We start from the raw sequence: 23,279 nt of genomic DNA, 5'->3' as shown, positions 1-23,279 counted from the left end.
ATTCCCCCCGATATACAATTTCTTAATATCCATTTGTACCACACAAAGGAATTGTTTAAAGAAAAGGGGACTACAGTGTGATATCCATCATCTTAGCAGATCAAAAGAAGCACAGTGTATATGTATAGCTGCCTACACAAAGCACAGAATAAATGTACTGTATAATACGCACTGCAAGGCCGCAAACACACACGTCCTCTGTCTCTGACAAAAGAAACGAATGTTCGATATCTTACACCAGAGCACTAGCTGGAATTAAAAGAGCGTGCATCCTATTTTCATTCCTTATCTTAAAACACGCACTGATTTAGACTGGTGAATGAAATGCCGACAGTATAGAAAAGCAGTTGGGTTGATAAATCCTTTCTCTTGTGGTGAACAATACGCCCACATAGCTACTGCTCACATTCCAGAGGGATGAATAGAGAGAGAGAGAGGCAGGGAGAGAGAGCAAGAGCTGGGATAGAACAGAGCAGCAGAGTGAACGTGCACATGCTTCATGTTACACTGTAGAGCTCCATTTCCCCAACAGCACCACGACACACACACACACTACACAGCACAGCTATCACAGCACAGAGACACCACACACACACACACACACACTACACCACACAGCTATCACAGCACAGAGACACCACACACACACACACTACACCACACAGCACTCACAGCACAGAGACACCACACACACACACACTACACCACACAGCACTCACAGCACAGAGACACCACACACACACACACTACACCACACAGCACTCACAGCACAGAGACACCACACACACACACACTACACCACACAGCCATCACAGCACAGACACCACACACACACACACACTACACAGCACTCACAGCACTGAGACACCACACACACACACACACTACACCACACAGCCATCACAGCACAGACACCACACACACACACACTACACAGCACTCACAGCACAGAGACACCACAACACACACACACTACACAGCACTCACAGCACAGAGACACCACACACACACACACTACACAGCACTCACAGCACAGAGACACCACACACACACACTACACAGCACTCACAGCACAGAGACACCACACACACACACACTACACCACACAGCACAGAGACACCACACACACACACTACACCACACAGTACTCACAGCACAGAGACACCACACACACACACACACTACACCACACAGCACTCACAGCACAGACACCACACACACACACACTACACCACACAGCACAGCCATCACAGCACAGACACCACACACACACACACTACACCACACAGCACTCACAGCACTGAGAAAAACACACAATGGTGTCCTTCGATGTTAACACTTTACAAAATTAAAAAATTAAGCAGATCGTGACAATGCTCAATATCCATACTTCATATACATATCCTGCATCCTTTTGAGTGTTTTATTCTGCAGGTCTGCCATCATGCTGGATGGAGAGTCACTAACACTGGGATGAGTCACACAGGCACTTTCAAATGTTCAATTGCGTTCCAGAGGGCAGTGCAAACAATGGATTTCTTCTTCAAGCAAAAGATTTCAACTGCTTGCTTTTGTGAAACCCTCCTGAAAAGTAAGAGGCTGCACGTTCATACTCATCCCTTATCTCATTTTGGTGATGATACACGGATACAACAGAGTGCCTCTTGTCAGGGCTTCAGAAAGAGGTGTCAAAACGCTTTGGCATTTAGCAACGGAGGTGAAGCAACAGGATTGGTTATACTGTGAGACCTCCCTGAGAATACTGTATCTCAGGCCACCATCTTGGAGGCTTCGACAGCGATGAATACTAGTGTAGTGGATTCAAGTGATGAAAGTCCCCAGTTTTTAGTAGAAGCTGACTCAGTGGACTTCCCCGAGATCAGCACAGCAACGTCAAGCGAACACGACTGAACAGGAGACCTGATATGAAGCAAAGCTGGTGGGAAGACAAGGCCAAGCTGATCTGGCGTCTCACCAAAGTCTACAATCTGCAGGGATGTGTCAGCGCCGCCAAAACCGGGCCTCTGGATCAAGCTCTCAGCGGTCGCAGACCACACCTGCCAAATCCCAGGGATGAAGCAGAACTGAGGGACGAGCCGTTAACACTCAGATCCCGCTCATCGGCCGAGACGCTGTTGGCAAGGTTAGTGCACAAGAGGAGGGTTGGAAAAGCTCTTCGATGATGTCCTCAGGGCCAACATGAGGAATCTGAACATTAAAACCAACTCATGAGCAACTATTGACCAGGATCGTCTCATATTGGTTTTCTCAGTCTTAGTTTTCTCTCATCTCAGAACTTCAAAACCGTATATACTGTATGGCGAGAACATCAGTGGGTCAGGGACCTGATCAACACGCCAGAACCCTTCATTCTAGTGGGAAACACCTGGCCCGAACTGCGACCGCCTCTGTTGATCCCAGACTGATCTCATCAGCCACCTGCAGATCCCAGACAAGATGGATGACCACCATTCAAGGCTGTGAGGGATGTCAGGAGAGGAGAACAGTAATGAAACGAGAATCAGAGATCAAGTGAACACCAAGAAGGGCACTTTTGACTGACAACAGGGGGCACCCCTTCACACAAAGGGAGTGTTTAGACATCCAAACTCCCTTTGTGTACAGAGGTTGTGGGAGTGTGGAATTAGATTTCCAGTCACACTGTCCAACCTGACAACCTGCATTCTTTCATGAAACGGCCGGACTAGATCTTTGGTTCAATTAGCTGCTAGGAAGTCAACCAGCTACAGCAGTGGTTCCCAATCCTGGTCCTGGTGGCTTACGCGCCTGTCGGTTTGACGCCTGTTCCAGCCGAGCCTTCAGTTACACAATCAAACCCTCCACCGACTCGATAACAGTCAGATGAATCTGAACTATGTGTGCCCAGCTCTTACACATGTTGGAGCTTTAACTCTGTAAGTGAAACAAAATCGCAAGCCTGTGACAAGAAACGTAAGGCAAATTTTCCAATGAAGCTGGGACCAGCACTGGAAGCCACCTAGCTAGATCCAGACGGTCCTGCTGTACACAAAGGTTCCAGCTGAATAGTTATTTTTCTACACATTCTCAAGCTAAGAGTGAAATAGCACAAGAGCTTTTGGATTTGATTTCACACATTCTTAACACGAATATTTTCAGACATTACCAATAACACAGACAGAAGTGACAAAAAAAGAAAAACGACCCATGTGGCCATATTTCTATAATTGTCATATTCACATTTTCACACTGGCATCGTGGGCCTAATCAACAAGGGGCTGCTCTTCGGCTTCCTTCAAAAACATGTGAAACTATGATATGATAGCAAGCTTTCTCCCAGTGCATGTCCGCATGTCTTGTGTCTCTGTTATGTACCCTTGGCAAACTATTGGCAGCTCTCATGGAGCGCGAAGGCACAGGGAATTTGTTTTTAAGGATAATTACATTCATTGTGTCTACAGCACAGATGTCAGGGCTTCTGGAGTTACAAAACAATTCTCTGGGTTTTGAAGCAGAGGGCATTTCACTGGGAAAGTTTTTTGCTGGCTTCACAGGCTGTTCTGCATAATGTTACTTCGGTGAAAGAAAAGCATTCATTCTGACAAGGGGGAAAAAAGAACATAAGAAAGGTTACAGACGAGAGGAGGCATTTCAGTCCATCAGGCCTGTTTGTTAGCAGCTAACTGATGCAAAGATCTCATCCAGCCTGAAAGACGCCAGGTTGCAACTTGGCTGGTACTTTGTGCCACACTCCCACAACTCTTTGTGTGAAGAAGTGCCTTCTGTTCTCAGTTTTAAATGCAATTTCACATGGTTTCCACTGGTATCTTTGGGTTCGTGTCTCACTGTTCATTCTGCTGGGCTGTCTTTGTCGGGGGCCTTTGAGGATTGTGAATACTTGTATCAGGTGCCCTCCTAGTCTTCTCCGTCTTTCACAAAGTCGTGATTAGGGGACAGACATGGCTATTATGAATTTAAAACATTTTTTTTTTCTATTCAAGCTAACAGATGTGTCCCCTCGAGAAAGAGTGTTTGCTGGAACTTGAACAAAATTCCCTGCGTCATCACCTACTGAGGACTGTAACACAAGTTCTAGAGCTGCACTCGATTCTGAGAATCACATCCTTAGATCTTAACCCACAACCTAAAGGCAAAAAAACAACCGACAACAACCCACAAAAAACTGCGCTGGGAAGAGACTAAGACAGGTTTCCCGTTGATTATCCCTCTTCACTTCAAGACCACGATCTGCAGCTTTGAGAAACAATATTGTTGCAAACTGGTCGGTAACACTAATCTACAGGATATTATGACAACAAAGGGAAAACAAAACTTCTTTCTGCAGTGAGGTAAGCCACAGCTTTATCCTGTTTCTTTCTTTATCGGGCGCCTTTTGAAGTCCTCTGAGTCATGTTTATTGTTTTTACAGCCCAGAGCCCAGAAGGCGGGTTGCTCTGTCCCTCCAGCCATTATTCCTGTAACACAGGAAATGACCCGCGCGCTGCCTCCTCACAGCCATCGCTTCAGAGCGCCCAGGCCAGGGGGAGACAAGTGGAAAATGCTGGTCCTGAACATAAAACGTCTATCCGCACTGCCATATGTAAACTTTGGCACTGGGGTTTTATTTATGGCGGCAAAGTGGAGAAATACACGGACAAGAACAAATAAGTCGTGTTACGCTCCGGAAACACGCCAAGCAAAACACAGACAGAGGAATGCAGGGAAGCTGAGGCACATGGACACACAGAGTTGGGTAAAAGTTTTACCATTCGCGTGGTCCGTGCAGGCTGGCGTCTGCCATAACCACAGGCTTCGTGGAACAGAACCAGCAGCAGGACCCGAAGGTCCAGCTTTGATTTTCTCTGGAAATTAAAGCTGGATGCTTTTTTTTTTGTGGATCAGGGTACACTCTGGTAAAGCAATGCTGCTAACATGCCATGACAGGGTCATGTAAAGAGTCGGGCTTCATTCGTATGAACCTCGCTGGCCGGAATTCTCCTGCGTCCAAGCTGTTAAGGGGTTACAGCCGTCTTCCCATGAGGCACTCTGCCTCAAGGTCGCGGCCTCCATGAGGTCCCGGGTGCGAGTCGATCACCAAACGCATGCTCGTGCAGAATGACGCACGTGCCGAAAACAAATCGAGCTAAAGCACTTCCTGTCGGGGGCGATAATGCCCGGCGGAGTCTGTGTCACTCAAACGCCACTCCGGGCAACTCTTTTCCAGCAAAAATCAGATTTACGTGCAGGGAAGATGTAGTAAGCATTGTACATGCTGCCCTTGCATATGCACAAGGGCTTTCAGTGAACAATCCCTAGGCACCAGCGCCAATTTTTGGGGATATTAAACGTGTTAAAAATAGAGTACAGTTGTAATGCAGAGGAATGCATCAGAGACCAATGACAAATAAAGGCCCGGCGCTGAACAAAAGGCCGAAGACAAGAGCCAGGACTCTAAATTCAGCCACGGCCACAACAACTGAAGCAACTCCTTTTAAAAGGTCATCAAAGGTCAAAAGTCAACTGGGGTCTGGCAGTCCCTGTCTAGTGCCCAGGCACCATAAATAACAAACCGCCCTGTGGATTGAATATCTCTGAAGCAGGAGGCCCGAGCCAGGGGGAGGACGAGAAAATGAACACATCAGCTGTTGTGTGGGTGATGGGCAGCTCCAAAGGCTGACCCCGAGAACTCGAGAGTTCACCTGCGGCCGTTCACATCGACACAGGCCGCCACCACCGGCAGCCTCTCCCCGCGCCCCGCTAAATACCTCGTCCGGCTTGAGAGCCCCCAGGTTTTCCCGCTTTAACGACACGGCTAGCACTTTTGTGCCATGCTCCCACAACCCTTTGCGTAAAGACACGCCTCCCGTATTCAGTTTTAAATGCACTTCCACTGAGTTTCCACTGGCATCTTCTGGCTCATGTCTCGCTCCCAGACACCCCAACCGGCAGTTGGGGAGCACCTCTCAGGTGCTCCGTTGCTTTCCCCTCGCGAAACCGTGGGGGGCGTTGAGATGAAATTAGTTCTGTCTGCACCCGATCGGCTTCCCCAGTCTTACGTGGAGCCTGGCACACAACACAGCCCTTGGGAATCTCGGAGGCTGGGATTCTGAAGACCCCCTACATTAGGACCCCATAAGAGGAGCAAAAGGAAGGTTTGTAGATAAGAAGTGGAGTGTTATGCTTCTTTTAAAAAAAGTCTTAGAACACGTTAACAAAATTCTATGTAAAATCTCCAGTCGTGATTTAATAGACTGTGAACTGCAATCGTAACTCCAGGGGCCCGACTGTCTGCACTGCTCTGCAGCCCCGTGTCTAAAGACGTCAGAAACGAAAGTGGTCAACAGTTGGCGTGATCTTAGCGTCCCGTGCTACTTAGCGTGTGCGTGCCTTCGTTAGTCTTGCAAGACACGCAAGACCTTTTCTAATGTCTTAACACAGCAACTTCACAGCGTAGCTCAAGACCGTTTGCATTAGTCTGATGTTGGGACGCAGCACCCCTGAGATGTTTTTAGAAACAGTAATTACGAAGGTCTCCCAGACGAGGAGCCTGTCCTCTGTCAGATCTGTGCAGCTGCCAACTAGGGCTCTGAACACGGAGGAGTACAGCACAGCGGATCAAACGTTATTCAGTATAAAACCCCGTAGGTTTAAATTCAGCCCACATGATATTTCCTTCAAGTTTAATTGCTTCCATACAATTTATGTCCGAGAGTCACGCTAGGCCCCGGAGCTCTAAGCATGCTCTTGCCACAAAGAAGCTCTTGTACTGCGACAGCCTCGATCGGCCGACGAGAGACCAGCGAGAAAGACGCAGCTGAGTGAGTGAAACAACCAGGTTTTCCTGCTCTTCCTAAGCACTCTTTAAACAGGAAGTCGGCCGGCCTCGCCGCCGGCTCTTCCACTCGACGAAGAGCTCACATTCCCCTCCTGGCTCGGGAGCCCACCGGCTTGCAGTGGAGATAAACACATCTGTCACGGCTGCACCCCAGCACACACAGCCCAGGGAGCGGGGCTCCGCTCCTCCCCACATCGGGGCGGCGAGAGATGGTTCTCCGAGTTCAAGACCGCGCTCTGGTAAACACAGCTCTCAGTGCAGCTACAGGGCTGGCAGGCTCAAACACGGGTCTTTACGTGCATGTGCGTCAAAACAATGTGTGTCTTTTTAAAAAAAAAACATAAATAAACGCTAACGTTAAAACACACCGGGGGAATTCTTATTGTGCAATAAGAGGCCAAAGCAATACTTCTCCAAGAGAACGCTGGGATTAACTTGCCCCTGAAGAGGTGACAGACCCTGGAAAGTTGCGAGTTCTGAGCGGAGGGGTCCAGACGGCTGGGTTCTGGCTCAAGCATGCCTGAAGGGGAGACATTTCTGGGGGATCAGATAGCGGCTCTTCTGGAGGTGTAGCCAGCACACCCGCTCAATCTGCTGTCGAATGAGGGCTGTAGCAGGCCGAGGCAGCGGGGGTGTCCCCAGGGAGACGTCTGGGAGACACCCCGAAGGTTCCAGAGTACACTACAGCGAAAGGAACGTCCGCGGACTCTCTCAACGGCTAGTTCAGGCCGCCAGGACACTAGAGCGCCATTTCTCAACCTTCTCCATCCCGAGACACACTCCGACAAACAGAAAATTCTCACAGTGCAACCTGCCCGCCCAGTCACCCACTCAGCCCCAGCCTGCACACATGATCAATAATACTGTAATAATGTGCTGTGCTAATCCGAGTTTGCCTTGACCACAGAGCTGCTTTACCGTACGCGACCTTTCCTGAAACTCGGCGGCGCGTCCGTGAACACCAGATGAGAAACACTCCTCTAGACTAGCGGCACTATCCTCTCAACAGCCTGTGACGCTCCGCTCTTTGGAGCCACCTCTCGAGCTCGGCAGATGTCATGGCAAGAAACCGTCAGTCATGAAGCTGCAGCTGGGCTGTCCAGGTCCAGCCCTGCAGGGGGGCGCTGCGTCTGCGGGCTTCTCGGGGCTCTTTTAAAGCAGCATCTGAAGACCTGGGAGGAGCTGCTGAATTGGTCCAATTAAGCCAATAATGATCTGACTGACTGGCTGTAAGAATGAAAACCGGCAGCCCAGCAGCTAGAATTGGACAGCTGTAAACTGCACTACTTTCAACTTATCAGGCAGGGCAGGGAAAAGGCCAAGAGCTTCAGAACTCTTATTTCCTGCAGGCCCAAGAAACCTAAAAGGCTTGAAGCTAAAAGTAAAGATAACCTCATCAATTATCACTGTAACGTCACATTTCAAAAGATATAAGATACTTAAATGTCTTGAATGCCCCCACCCGCTGTGCTCACACAGCACACATGCCCACAGCTGAAACAATCCCTGCTAGAACGCCAGGAAATATCTCTCACTCCTTCCCTCCGAGTGAGAATCCCATTGTTTGACATGATCTCCGCTGTAAACAACCTGCGGCTGTGATTGCGATTAAAATGTAAGCCGAGTGCAAACAAGGTAGACAAAGACCCTGGAGAGGTGTATTGATCGTGGTTCCTGGCACCAGGGCAGCTGTGTGCCTGCTTTCAGCACAGCACAAACAGCGACCTTTTGTTTCCGATTTTCCTTTTCACCAGGGCAGTAAATTCTGCGCGAAATCAGGTGTGTACAAAGAACAGCCAGGCAACTCGCAGACTGCAGCAGTAACCGCGAGAGGTCAACAACATACCTACAGCCTGCAGACAACAACAGGGACGGAGGGGGGTACCTGACGATACAGAGAATGATGGTTTCAAAAAGCACAGAGACGCAACGTGGGGCGCAGAGCAGACTTGAATTCCTTTACACGCGTGTTCCTTTACACCCAGGGTGCTGAACAGGATGTGCGACTTTGCCCGATGACAGGCTTGGCGCTCGTGTCCCACAGACCCCGCGAGCTGCGCGCCTCTCCGGTGCGCCTGGGCTCGGGAGCCGTCCTCAGCTCCGCGGCTGTGCCTGGCGAGAGCACTGCAGGCGTCCCTCCCCAGGAATCTGGAGGCAGCTGCAGGCCAGCGCTGCGAAACATTGATCTCGTTTTATTACTCGTTTCCATCATCCTGCTGCGCTCTCCCCCCCAGCCCCTGCGTGCCTCGACAAGCCCTCCAGAGCTCCCTGCACAAAGAGCTCCTCTCCGGCTCTCCAGCTCGCCGAACGCTGAAAGCTGACCTTTTCCTGCGATCGCATCAATCACTAAATTTCCAGACCTAAAGGCCAGCGCGAACAAAGCATCCTACATCCCCCTTCACCAGCTCTCCCCTTTTTATCAGTGGAAAGACTTAATGAAACAGGCCGTTATTCAACCCCCGCTGAAAGGCCGCGGCAGCGCAGCTTCAGGTAGCATTCTTGCCTGTCTTTACCATCAGCGGTGCTACCGGGGGTTCAGACGGCTGAGGGAGTCAAGCAGCCGACGCACAAAGCTCACAGAGGTAGCGCCGAGAGCAGGGCTTTCCTGACCACATTGCACCCTCCAAGCGCACGCCAAGACGACATTACAGGAATAATGCCCGCCCCACGGTCCGCCAATGAGGAACTGGCTTGTGGGCAGCGCCAGTTCACTCAGGCCAACCAATGGGCAACCAATCAGCCCCTGCGGATAGCAAAAGGCACTGTAGGACACAGATCGCTGTGTCTGTCACGACGTGGAGGTCGCCAACTGACAAGTCACGCAGCTCTTAGCGACTTAAGTCAGGAGAGGTCGAAATCTATTTATTTAAACGTACAGAACACCCCCCCGGGTGTGTGGTTTCTACTCAAACGCAGTCTTCTGCCAGTCATCTGAAAGGCAGCAGTGTGTCCACTCTTGTCACACCACACCACGCTCACCTCACTCACAAACACAGAGGTACTGTACATGGGGAACCTGAAACCGACTGGTCCGCTTGATGTGATCGTCCGTCCTGAGGTGATAATGTAACCGGTGTCGAGGAACACCGACCAAACAGAAAGAAAAACAAAATAAAAGCACGTCACCTGGTTACACTAGACAGGTCTCCAGCGAGAGGCAGCTATTTGGCCTCCTGGTTTGTAGCTGCTCAATCATCCCCGGATCTCATGCAGCTGTTTCTTGAAAGAAACCAGGCTGTCGCCTTCACCAGCACAGCTGGGAAGCGTGTTCCCGAGTCCCACAGACCCTATGGGCAAAGAAATGCCTCCTGTTCTCGTTGTCATGGAGTTTCCACCTGTGCCCTCTGGCCCAGGTTCATTCTGAAGAAACCCAACGGGTAGTCAAGGCCTCTAATGCCTCAGTATACTTTTATCAGGTCCCCTCAGAGTTTTCTCTGTTCAGGACAAAAAGGTACTAAAGCTTTCCTTTTCATCTGGACAAGTCAAATGAATGCGTGTTCCCTTCAGTTTGATGATAAAAATATGCCACGGTAATCACACTGAAACAGGCCTAACAAAACGCAGGATGACAAAAATACTTCTAGCTAAACAAGCAAAAAAAACAATCTATCTCACAATGAAGAACGACTGACTGTCCTTGTTCAATTGAAACTTACAGTTTTGCTAAAAAGGTAGAGGAGCTGCTTCAGTAAACTTCCAATTTCTGGTGTTCATATGCAGACAGAGCCACAGACTTCGACATGAAAAAAACCCATCTGTTTTCAAGAAAGATGCAGCCCAGAGTCCTCGCAGCAGGCCCTGGTGTTTTGCATCAAGAATGTTTCCAAGCTTGTTATTGTTCAGGAAACATCGTGGTGAGTCAGCAGTTCAGACTGAAGCTCAAGAAGAGCCTGTTTCTGTGCTCCCCAAGCTCAGTGACTCAGCCGAACTTCTTGGTAGCTACATGGTAGGAAATTGAAGATTTTGTATTTGGTATTGGTACCTTGTTTGTTGTTTGTTTCCTAAACAATGCTTCTGTGGTCTTTCCGAGAAAATGGACTTGGTTCTCTCTTTTCTTTGTGAAGGTCTGCTTTCAAACACCCACCTAAAAGGGATTTTAATCAAGCCTGTAGAGACACCGGAGGAAACGCTGTCTGGTTGGACACCCTTGCGGTATCCGAATTTGCAAGCTGGGGTTTGCTTTTGCTGGAGGGCCCTGGCTTCATAGCTACAAACCCGAGGGCAAGCGCATGCGTCAGGCCCTGCACAGCACGCCCTCCAGGAAGTCACAGCTGCTCACTGCTTCCAGGTTGCAGAGAAGCGACAGGCTCACTCAGAGCCAAGAGCGACACAGTGGAAAGAACATATTCCTGTGCACGTATTTTGCATATCAGGAGATTCACCCACGCACACACTTAACTAGCTGAACTGTTATAATAGTTAATCATTCCTAATTCTCATATAGTGTTTTTCTGGACACTCCACTTAAAGTGCTTTTCCGGTCATGGGGACTCCCCTCCACCACCACCGGTGTGCAGCCCCACCTGGATGATGCACCAGTACACTCCAAACACACAAGCTCTCAGTGGGGAGGAGAGTAGAGTGATGAAGCCAGTTCAGAGAGGGGGTTATTAGGAGGCCATAACTGGTAAAGGCTAGTTGGAAATTTGGCCAGGACACAGGGGTAACACCCCTACTCTTTTCAAGAAACTCCCTGGGATTGTTATTGACCACAAAGAGTCAGGACCTCGGTTTTACATCTCATCTGAAGGACTGTGCCTTTTTCCAGTATGGTGTCCCCATCCCTAAAAGTGATTTTAAAATCACTATCCTTCGCTCGCTCACTTGCACCATCTTTAACCTCAACCCAGGGCGTGCCAAGCCCTCAGAAGTGTACGAGACACCTCGCAACCAGGGAGACACTTGGCTGGTGTAAAAAAAAAAAGTAATTATGCAGACAGCCAGACTTTGTTTTCCTGGATACTTAAATTAAAGGGTGGGGTTGTGTTCTGGCTTTGCTTTGTCTCTTGTGCTGCCAACCCCAGCATCTTCAACAGGAACCGACAAGCTTTAATGTGTGCAGTCAGCAAATGAGCCCCGGACCTGTAGAGACAGACCCCAGACTGCTCTCTCCCCACAGGCCAGGTCAGGGTCCGCCACCAGCCGGCCCCCCAGCCCACTTCCTCAAGACCGGGAAAACCAAAACACCCTGTTTACTCCCATCACTCCGGGATGGAGACTGGAGATGTTCGGATTCTGCAGGCTGGGACGAAACGATTTCATCCAAACCTCTGCTTTTCAGTCGGAGGCAACGCTTCCTTATCTGTAGGTGGGAGGGGAGTGAAGTCAAAAAGGCCCTGTGATTTCTGAATACCAGTTCCCCTCAAGCTTCGAGATCTTGGTTGGTCGGGCCGCGTCTCCTGCGGCAGTGGTGCCCTGTCTCTGAGACAGGGCCGCCCAACGTGTGGCCTGAAGACGTGACGGACGACCCTGGCTGCACCCCCCTGCGAGACTGGCCCTCTTCTGCGCCCGGGAGCGAGGGAGGAGTAGGGGAGAAAGTCTTGCGAAAAGCCAGGGGGCCACACTGCCCGTCCGGCAGATAGCCTGGAGCCGAAATGCCCACAGAAGGAGACTCCTGCTGAGCCAGACAGAGCGCCTCCGAGACAGACTCCGGGCCCACCAGCAACCCCCTGACAACTGCGCTATCATCGGGCCCGCAGAAACAACAGAAAGAGAGAGACCACAGCAACGTTAACCCACCTCTTTCCTTCTCCCTAACCGAACAGATGCAGGTGCCCCTCTGCTTGCCGGGGTTATCTGCTCGCCTCTGTGTGCTTCTCATCTCAGCAACTTCCAGAATTCATCTCCGCGCAAATGTCATTAAAGCCCCGTGCTGTACAGTATTTGCCACCTGTCCGGCTCTGCCTGCCCTCACTGGGAAAGGCTTTTACGTTTCTTTAATTCATCCCTCTTGAGTTTTTTTTTTCCCTTGAAGGACACTATTAGTGGTGAAGGGGCCACACGGCGCAGGAATTTCATTTTAACACCGCGGGAGGAACTCGTGTGGGCAAAACATGATTGTGAGGCCAGATTCAAACCCCTGAGACTGGAAAAGCGCTCCCCTCACCCCCACCAAACTACAAACTACGACTAAATTACAGGAAGAAAAATCACTTATTTCACACTGCAGAGTAAGCTTTAAACCGTATGTACACACACGGGCATCTGAAGCGTTTCCCCACACAGACCCTGCGTATTAAGAGAGGACAGGGTGCCTCAGTCCTTACTGCTCAACACCAAAAAAAAGTTCAAAACGCATAAATGTGATCAACGCCTGCTCGTTCAACTCGACCGAGATACACAGCGCCGGCTGCCGTGTCGGGTTCTGTAGGGTAAACTCTAAATTAACTCGGTTCTTACTTATGGTTTCTCTAAAGATCACCTGAGGGCTGTGCTGCAACTTCTGTTCTCTGCCCAAGACATGAACTCGCTTCAACTGGCGCACAGTTTTACGCGAGACTCACTCTAGATCACCGATTACCGGTCCAGGCAAAGAAAAAGTGTTTTGCGCTGTATTTTACAGAACTACTCAGCGAAGCCGCAAATAAATGAGCGAATTTAAAAAAAACGCAGAATGGGTTTCGATAATCGGGGTGTTACATTTCTTTATAGACACTTATCATAACGCAGTTGAAGCGAATCGCTGTGTTGATCTCTCGTTTTTGTAATCATAGACACCAGGTCATGTTTTCGGTTAAGGCTGCGTAAATCACAGCTCAGGCGACTGCTTATAAACTTGTCTCTCTCTTTTTCCTTCTTTTGCACTGACACCAACGCCATGCCAGCACAGTCAAGTACAGCATCTGACAAAGTGCAGCAGAAAAGAAAGCGCACGCCAAATGTGGAAAAAAAAAGTTTTCGAATCGCGAACGTCGTGCAAAACATTTACTTTGCACCGGTATCGATGCCGGACTTCGGTGGCCCAGCTTTAAATGAAGCACCAGCATTCAAAGTTTGTATTCTGCAGCTGGACATGACAGAAATACTCCGTGTAGGTTATCAACACCATCCACAGATTATGTACTGTACTCGCAATTGTCAGTTAAAGCCAGCAACTCGAAATCTGCCTTTCGCTGCCTTGTTTATTTACAACTTCTTGCGCAAAACCAGCTCTTAGCCGGGGTCCACAGCTCCATATGCCGAGCAGTGTGGTGCGACAGTGCGTCTCCGACACCGATACAATGTTCCGTCCGAAACACTTGATTCTGCGCCGTGGAAATAAAATAAAAATAATGTAAAGTACCGCACGCAAACCGCACACGATCTCAAAGCCGGTCACAATTTCGCCTCCGTCGAGAACAGCCAACACATTGTCAACATGCAGAGCCTTTCAAAAGTGTTTTTTAAACTTATTTAAGTTTAATTTTAAATATATATATAACCTCCCCCCTCCTCCACGATCACTTACTTTAAAAAGTACCTCTGACCATTGGAGGTGAACGCCATCTCCCAGCCCGGGGGCAGTGGTAATTCATCGGCGACATCGAAAGACTGCTGCCGCAGATGAGCGTGGTGCTCCGGGCTGGGGGTCGCGCTGGCGCCGGTCTCCAGGCGGAACGAGGCCGGGGAGGAGTAGGACCGGGCGTGCTGTACTGTCAGCCGGGGCGCCTGGCTCCCGGAGTCGGTACTGGACTGCCGGGAATGCGACCCCGAGTCCGGCTCCTTGAAGAAAGACTCGGGCAGGACCTTCTTCCGCCAGGAGCTGGGCTTCGGGTTCATGACCGAGTTGAACAGCGCTTCGAGATCCGTGTCCAGGTCCTGCGCGACGTGGATCACTTGCTGTCCCGGCAAGGGTTGTAGAGGATTGTTGCTCATTTTCTTCGAGGGCAGGAGGTTAATACGAGAAGAAAAGATTTCCAATCCCGCAAACCCGACTGAAGCGATTCCCCAGCCTTCACAGGCTTTGTAGTTGAGCGGTGTTTTGCTCAAAGTTTTTTTTTTAACTGTACACACAGTCCATCTAGTCTTTTCTTCAGATCATTTATGCGAGCAAGTAATACCTATGTTATTGACGTAAATGCGTTTCTGAAACGCATCGACTTCTCTTCCCCCGTCTTGGGAAAAAGTTATTTTTTTAAAGTAAAAAAAGTTCAGCCTCACCCCCCCCCCCCCCCGCCACTTTCACACGGATGAGTACATTCTAGTTGCAGTGACACCAAAGTTTGTAAACTCCACTTTCCTGCGCTGCCCGTGGTCGCGTTAGCTCATGAATTATTCACAAGCGCGGAGGCTCAGCTGGCTTCGAAAAAAAAAGTTCAGTGCGCGTTTCATGACAGGAGCGAAACTTGCTCAAAAAAAAAAACACGCAGCTGTGACCGTGCTTTAGCCTCTCCCCTCCACCTACACCAAGCAGGTTGGGGGGGGGGGGCGAATAGGAAAACTGAAACCACAGTTTAAGTTGGGAACACGACTTTTTTTTAAGGCTCTCTCGATAAATCACAGCTGTCAACTCCGGGCGCACAGGACAACACGGTTGAGGATTGCGTGTGAGCGTGCACGCAAAAAAAGAAAACACATTAGATGAGTCGCGCTAAAGAAATGCTTCAGAACGTGAACTTCTTTGGATCCTAAAATCATTTTCTCCTCTTGGATGAAGTGTTTTCGGATTTTACCTTCATTTTCTCTCCCCTGTGCGTTTCGGAATCGCCTCCTAATCTGACCATATATAGGCAGAGGAGTTGGAAACCGCGCCCACGTTTGTTAAGACTCCGCAAGCTTGTCTCACAATAGCGACTGCGTGTTTCAAGACCGGGGTGTTGATGGGGCTGTAAACTGCAGCTTGAAAATGCCTGTGACGACAGAATGCGACGGTATCCATTGAGTGGAATAGTTTTAGTTTTGTTTTTGTTTTTATCTGTATTGTCTTAGAACCGCCTCATGGATAGTTACTTTCCCCGGTCGTTAGATAACACGTGTGGACAAAGCCATCCACTAGACCACGAGTAATGCCCAGATGCCGTAGACGTTATTTAATGACGCGCAAAGCAGGTCGTGGATTTATTATTATTTTGAAAGGCCAAATGAGTATTTTTCAAAAGGAAAAGTGGGCTGTCGAGGCTTTTTCAAATAACACCGCTAGCAGGAGGGGAACTCGGATCAATAAGTACAAAGCTGAAGTTTGGTAACGCAATGAAAACTGACATTGAACTCATGGAACGTCTTGATAGTTTGTCCTTAATGTCTCGTCTTTTTGGGAAACAGTAATATAATTTTAGTGCAACTTGGCATTGTTTATTTTGTGTGTGTGTGTGGTTGTTTTGACGCGCTGTAGCTGATCTCTGTATAACAGCGCGTCAAGAATGAAGAGTGTTATTCTGTATGACGTCGAGGGGCTCTGTGGTCTAACAGTACACACGTGGAAACGCCGTTGAAGACGAAACTCCAGTGACGGTCCAGACAGCGCTGGTCAGTCTCTGGGTGGTCAGCTGCCGTTCCAAGCTTGAGCTGGTTAAAGGTTATACTGGGAGTGACACAGCACGAGTCAGGGCCCCGCTGAATCAAAGTGCTGCCCTTCAGACCACACGAATGCACTTCCACGGGTGTTCTGACTGTAGATGAACCTGCTGAAGACGAAGGGGAAGGAGTGATTGTGTGCTGAGCACCACAGCTGGGCTCGGAAGGCAAATCACGCCTCGTCACACCGACGCCTGCACACTTCAGTAGTGCTCTCTGGCTCTCAAAATCTTCAGTCTTTATTCATATTTCTGTTTTCTTTTGTAGGGGTCGAGTTAACACGATTTCACACTGTGCAAACGTGCAGTTATGGGATGCCTGGTTGTGTTGGTGAACGTGTTAACAGAAAGTTCGGCAGGTTTATGGAGTCACGAATTGGAAATAACATCAGAATCAAGTTCAACCCTAGGGAGGCACGCCTAACGCTGCTCATTTTCCACGACATGAATGATTTCGAACATTTCAACGGGTTGAAGCGTTAAAAGGGCGAAACGACTCCCTCGGGCGCCGCTTTTCACGCGCTAGGCTGTCTCCAGTCTCGCGCGGAGTGCAATCCCGTTCCGTGCGCGAATCTCGACCGGCAATTAAGGACCCAGAAAAGGAGAGAAGCCGAAATTACAGGATCAGCGACTTCCTGAAACACGCCGTCCATTACCGCTGACCTTAAACTAAACTCGATCGCAATGCGCTTGAAAGCTACGGGCTTTCGTCAAATTTCAACAACTGGAAAAAAAAAGTTTGTCTTTATAGAACTAAAATGTATGTATACATTGTATTCAATTATTTATAATGGTCTGACACTCTGGTAGATGTCAGAAGAGCTGGAATTCCGAACGCATAGTGAAACAGCACAGAAAATAACCGATGAGATTTAATCTAAGAAGGTAACGATATGAGCCACCCCTTCACAGTCAGCATTTATGCATACTGGAATACAAATCCACGCCAAATGTAGCCCCTGAACTGAAGAGAGAGGGAGGCAGAAACAGACAGCAGGTGTGTTCTCTCCTTCACTGGTTGGTACTGGTGCCCGTTGGTCAGTCGGGCTCCTCAGTGGAATCAGTTTCATTCCTTCCTTTCATCTTCTTCCACAGTTAAATTGTGTTTCATCTCACTTAACCCCCTCTTCCCCACAGCAGACACCAGCCAACTACACGCACCCACACAGAGCTGCACCTGCTTGCTGGAGACCACCTGTGTTAAAGCACAGATGCCTCCGGAAGGACCTCAGCTGAACACGTTCATTTAACCCCTTCAAAAAGAGCACCTGTCACCCCAAACCCCCTGCGAGAAGGAGCTCCAGAAAGACTCCAAGTCTGTGCGCTGTTCTTGAAGACTAGCAGCGACAACTGCGCCGGAGCAGAAGATCTGGTTTCCTTTCCACCTGGGAAATTCTCTCTTTCCTTCCGAATGGGAGCTACAGTCTTACCACCAAATTGTAGCAGTTGTGCCTCTCTGTGCTCAAGGTCTCTTCCTTAACCTGTTTTTTTTAGCTTATTCATGGATACTGACTCACTGGCAATATTCAGGAAATCGTGCGAGTGGCTCCCGGCCCATTAAACGATAGGTGGAGTGGTGGCACTGTGGCTCAGGATCTGTGCCTGTGGCTGGGAGGTTGCCGGTTCGTATCCCACGGCCGGCAGAGGAATCCTACTCTGTTGGGCCCCTGAGCAAGGCCCTTCACCCCAACTGCTCCAGGGGCGCTGTATAAATGGCTGACCCTGCGCTCTGACCCCCAGCTTTTCTCTCTGTCTGTGTGTCTGAGTCTCATGGAGAGCAAGCTGGGGAATGCGAAAAGACGAATTCCTAATGCAAGAAATTGTATAGGGCTAATAAAGCAACATTATCACCATTACATTATCACGATGTCGACGGACTCAGACGGGCCCGAGCAGCACGTGCAATTTCTCCCAGGGTCTCGCTCAGGCCTTCTGAACTGCTGCCAAAAAGCAAACAAGACCCGCCCGGATCCCTTCTTTCCTGGATTTCCCAACTTCTGGATCCGCAGCAGCTCCCAGGGCAGGCCAGGTGGTTCCAGAGCCCCGCTGACGCACGCAGGGAGCCGTGCCAAGACTTTAATGATCGTCAGGTTCCTGTGCAGCGCAGGAACCACCTGTGGAATGGAAAGACTTCCACTCTCGCACAGAACCGTGGAGCGGCCCCAGAGCCCGCTGCGAGGGCAGGCCGGTCTTCTCCTTGTTTTCCACAGCTCCCCGCAGACCAGGCCTCTGAATCCCAGCCGTACACACTGCTCCACATGCACTCACGCCCTGGTTTCTTTGCCTTCACAGCTCAGGGCCCGAAGCCATGCCGTGCTTTAAATATTTATAATGCATTTCCCCCCCAATTACAAAAAAAAAAGACTGATGCCGAGTAATGAAGCATTTTGCCCAGTTCAGAGAGGAGGCATCTTAATTACATCATGAACATCCCAACATGACATAAAAAAACAAACACATTTACTCCGCTTCTTAAAGCGCTGATGACGACAGCACAGGCTGACATATTTTGTCATTTTCCTTATACATCCCAAAAAACAATGGCACCTGCTACAGGTGCCCTCTATCTGCTGACCCTGTGCAATAAGGCTTGCATGATACGGTCCACAACACTTTCCACCTCAAGTGCGGCTGATACGGGGTAACTGAATCCATCGTGTGTCTTCGATGCTAGTGAACATGTACAAACTACGCCCTCTGCTGGTCACTTCACACACTAAATATTATCCTTTATAGGTTTTAAAATCGGATACAATAATAAAAACGATGGGTTTTAAGAGCTATCTGAAACACACTACTCAAAATAAAACACTTCATGATGCAAAATTATAATTTATATCCACCGAAGAAGAGATCTTGCTTCAACTATAAAAGTAATCATTTAAAATCCCCTGCGTTATAGGTTTAGTCTATGACCTGATACAGCGAATCCTCGAGTTATGGATGCAATTAGGCTAAATTTAGTGTCTATAGAAATCGGCAACAGCAATCTCACTGGCTGAGCGACATTCTCAATCTTTAACACCTGCTGCACAGAAGGCTTGTTTATCATCACTGCAGCAAACAGAATACTGACAGTGTACTTCTCCATACGCTTTCCTCAAGTTATCCCAAGCTTGGTCCCACTTTGGAACTGCCGTGTGGAAGGCCCGAATTATCAAGGACTTCTCGGCTGCTCATTTCCAGCTTGCCCGATAGAGGAATGTGCGAGATGCGCAGCGCCTGTATTAAAGATGAGCCGGGACCAGCCAGGACAGTAATCTGCTCGTTATTTTACAGGACCCAACGTCATCTTTAGGTCATCGTGGTGCTCCCCCTGTAGTCAGCCGAGCTGAAGGCTGGCACGCGGGGTTTTATTTAAAATAAACTCTTAAGGCTTATATTTCCCCATTTTATCAAATGTAATGCAATAAAAGTGCCAAAAAAAACAAAGACAGGAAGAGGGAAACGGCGGCGGGGCCCTATTTGATGTTGCGCGCGATCCGGCGGCAGTGGCTGGTCTTCATCTCCGCCAGGGCCTGCTCCAGCTCCCGGATCAGGTGCAGCAGGGTGGGGGGGTCGGTCTGCAGCACCCTGCCCCTCCGCTCCCCGCCGTGCTGCAGGTGCAGCTGGAGGGTCACCGCCGGCTTCACCTGCTGCCTGAGAGCTCTGCTGGCCAGCTGCAGAGGGGGGAGGAGGAGGAGGAGGGGCACAATGAGACGCACGCAGACCTGGGGCAGGGACCACACAGGAGCAACCCCCCCCATCTGTCCATTTCACAGGGTGTCACAGATCTCTGCCCCTTCTTGCCTAGCTCAGGTCAACAAAGGCAAATTCCACATTCAGGCAATTCTGTTTCCCCACTTTAAAAATAAACAAATTACGTAACCACAGCTGAAGAAGGCTCCCCAGCCGAAACGTTGCGTTTTCTCTCTTCTCTTTTCAGCAGGGAATAAACCTATTACTTGTTCCTTTCATTAGGTAATTAGGCCTTCAGTTCACAGCCGCTCATTAATTCTGCCTCACTGTCACTGTCACAGAGTTTACAGGCGACAATGCTCTCTAATCCCAGAGCCCGTTAACCTGGTATTCCAGCTTCACAGAGCAGACCGGAGTGGATTTTTGTGTGGTTGCTGCTTTATCTCCACCAGCAGTGCAGCTGATGGTCTTTTTCACGCCCCCCCGCTGCTCCTCCTGCGCCTCGCCTTCCAGCCGCTGGTGTGTGAACGCGTCACGTTCAGCACCGCCCCGGCCCGCTGGGCCCGCGCAGGCTGGAGGAGAGCCGCGTCCCCCACCGACCGCACCGCAGGCCTGCACGTGCCCTGGCGTCCGCGCGGGGGGGCAGCTCACCCCACCCCATCCTCGGAGGTGCTCGGATAACCAGGCAGCATCACCTGGGGGGTCCCGGTCCCAGTGGGCTAGTGACACGAACCCAGACTCGAACCCGCGGTGCGAGAGCTTGGGCTGTGCCCAGGTAGGCACCTTTACTTGGACAGCCCCTCAGGAGGCCCCAGAATATAGCGCTCTCTTTTACCCATCCCCTTCAACGGTTCAGCTGTGTGTTCGCTATGGTTCTCCACTGAGGCCACAGCCTCCACCAACCTCAAGGGTTTCCAGAGCTCTGCTCTGGGCTGTGATCCCATTTCACACCAAGAGCCAGCGGCGGGACTGAAACGACCAGTATGAGACCTCTAAGGCGGTAATGCACAACTTGGAGGGATCAGCAGCCAAGGCAATTATAATGTTTGTTGCTGATGGTTTTTTTTTGCACAGTGCTTGTGCTGACTTTTATTTCAGTTGTATGTCATTTAACTTAGTTGTTGTTGCTGCTGCTGTTGTTGTTGTTGTTCTGTGTCCGGTGTTTCCTAGAAGTCTTTGTATTGGAGCATACACACAAATAAGCATTTTACCGCACTCGTGCACATGACAAATAAACTGCACTGATTTACAAACTGAGTCTGCCCAACCTGGAGGTCGAGGTGCGACCACATATAATACATCACAAAGAAAAAAAACAAGCAAGGGGAATTATGGAGAGAACGAGAAAGCCGGCGAACCTGAACGTCCAGCCTCCACTCCAGGTTGTGGTAATGAGGGACAGCTGGCGCCAGCTCACACAGGATATTCCTGATCTCCTTCCTGTTGTCCAGGTACAGCTGGAGCAGGAGCTTGTTCAGCTCCTCTGGGAAGCCCAGCACCAACACCGAGTCCTGGAAATCCACCTCGGAGATCTGCAACAAAACCATTCTGAGGTCGGGAGAGGTTCTTCCAGCACTGTGAAGGTGATGGTAGTTTTTTTTTCTAAATAAAACACACCACACTTGTTTTAAAGCAGAGAACCTCCCCTGGTACAGAAGGATTATGTCTGATAATGCTGTAGTACAGAACTAAAGACTTGATTTTATTTAACTGGCTTTATTTTCAGTCAATTTCATTGGGCTCCGTGGTTTGATAAATAAAATAATGCCCCATAAAAGCATGTGGGTGCACTACAGTTTCAGAAATGTCACAGGCTACTTTTTACTCTTCAGCATCCAAATCTGCTTCTTTTTCCAGAAGCATTTCCTAGATTGTCATGTACGTTTTATTGGGGCTTCATCCACTTCCTGATGCCACATTTGGGAAATAAAGTCACAAACGCGCAGCAGGACTGAGACCTCTGCATGATCTCTATTTTGTAATTCTCTATCATGAACGTGTGGTACAAGACAGATTCACCTACCATGAGCTTGGAGCTCTCCGTGAGGAGGTACATCAGACCCTCCACCCCATGCTGGACAGTGTTCACAGGAACACTTAACTTTCCTGCAGGCAAAACCCACCACAAGCATTCGTGAAGCTCAGCTCAAAGCAACCATGTTGATAATTACTGCAAAATTCACTGCACATTGCTAGAAGTATTTGAGGCGAGTTAACACTGTTTTTAATAGAGCTTTATAAAATATGTTATACAATAATGACTACTTACTCGCTGCTCCTTCATAGATCTTAGGGTTCGATCCTTTCTTTAAAAACTCCACAGCTATCCGTCCAAATTCTCCAACAACTGAAAACAATAACAATTGGGCAAATTCTGCAGATGATCCAATTGTTCATTGGAGACAATTACAGATACTAAACATAGGAATTGCATGATTCAAGATCATATTTCAACCTGTCGTTTTTGTTTGTTCACGCTGCTCTAAGGTACAATATTTAATATTTAACACAGACCGTAAATCCGCAAGCAGTGCAACTGAGAAACATGCAACACTACTTCAGTAAGCAGTTACATCTCAACGTTTTATAAAGCTGTCATACGTTTTTACACAAGACGCACCATATCAAAAATATTTTAAGAAGTATTTCTAGTGATAAACCGCACAATTAAACGCAGTTAAAGACCCGAATTATGTCCAATATTCAATTACAGTGAAGTTACCTGCCGAATCCACTTCCGGCAGGAAACCCAGATGCTCTTTGTGCTCATCTGTCAGAACTAAAAGCATCTTGCTTGGATAACTGCAAACTCCCAATTTCGACAAATCACCATAGAGTAACCCCAAGAATCTTATTCAGCCATCACAGCCCACTGTTTTATATCACATGACTGCGCTGGCTAGTTTGTCGCTAATTTAACATTCCGACCGAAACAAGTAACTCGGCACTTTAGTTCCGAGCGGACGAGCAGGCATCGATTTCCCGTCTCAGGCGCGCCTCCCCGTGGAATTGGAGTGCAACAACAAAGAAGAGACTTCCAGCCCCCCCCCCGCGCCCCAACCACAGACATAACAATACATTGCAAAACCTTCAGCATCCTTTCCATGAGCCTTCTGTTTTAAAAGTAGCCCCCAAAAATCCAACACACTCATGCTCAAGGAAATACGCTATACCGTGTAATCTGTACCATCAAAATGAACATCTGTGCATGTGTGTGTGTTTTTAAAAGGATACTTATGTTGGATATTGATTAAGTGACTTCAATTTAATCATTCACGGCTGCGATGCCTCCCTTG

At 49.1% G+C, this 23,279-nt stretch overlaps 2 protein-coding genes across 3 annotated transcripts in view; both read right to left on the bottom strand.

Moving 5' to 3' along the window:
• Positions 1 to 15,521, bottom strand: part of wwtr1 (WW domain containing transcription regulator 1) — a 47,862-nt gene extending 32,341 nt beyond the window's left edge. The window contains exon 1 of one of the 2 annotated variants that reach the window (XM_088620834.1): positions 14,262 to 15,521. In XM_088620834.1, coding sequence (XP_088476960.1) covers positions 14,262 to 14,668 — 407 coding nt within the window. In that variant the 5' untranslated portion in view covers positions 14,669 to 15,521. The remainder of the gene's footprint in view (positions 1 to 14,261) is intronic. The other variant, XM_088620843.1, reaches the window with a different exon arrangement.
• Positions 15,522 to 19,656: 4,135 nt separating this feature from the next.
• On the bottom strand, positions 19,657 to 22,912 carry commd2 (COMM domain containing 2). Its single transcript, XM_088620857.1, has 5 exons — positions 22,706 to 22,912; positions 22,253 to 22,330; positions 22,007 to 22,089; positions 21,342 to 21,515; positions 19,657 to 19,964 (listed from the first exon to the last, which is right to left on the bottom strand). Exons 1-5 carry the CDS (start codon positions 22,770 to 22,772, stop codon positions 19,767 to 19,769), a joined length of 600 nt encoding a protein of 199 aa, XP_088476983.1. The 5' UTR covers positions 22,773 to 22,912; the 3' UTR covers positions 19,657 to 19,766.
• Positions 22,913 to 23,279: the final 367 nt, after the last annotated feature.

This window comes from Lepisosteus platostomus, chromosome 2 (assembly GCF_059453375.1).
Source record: "Lepisosteus platostomus isolate fLepPlt1 chromosome 2, fLepPlt1.hap1, whole genome shotgun sequence".
In the NCBI taxonomy this organism is placed as follows: Eukaryota; Metazoa; Chordata; class Actinopteri; order Semionotiformes; family Lepisosteidae; genus Lepisosteus; species Lepisosteus platostomus.
The sequence above is the reverse complement of the archived record's forward strand: the minus strand, read 5'-3'. Positions and strand labels throughout refer to the sequence as shown.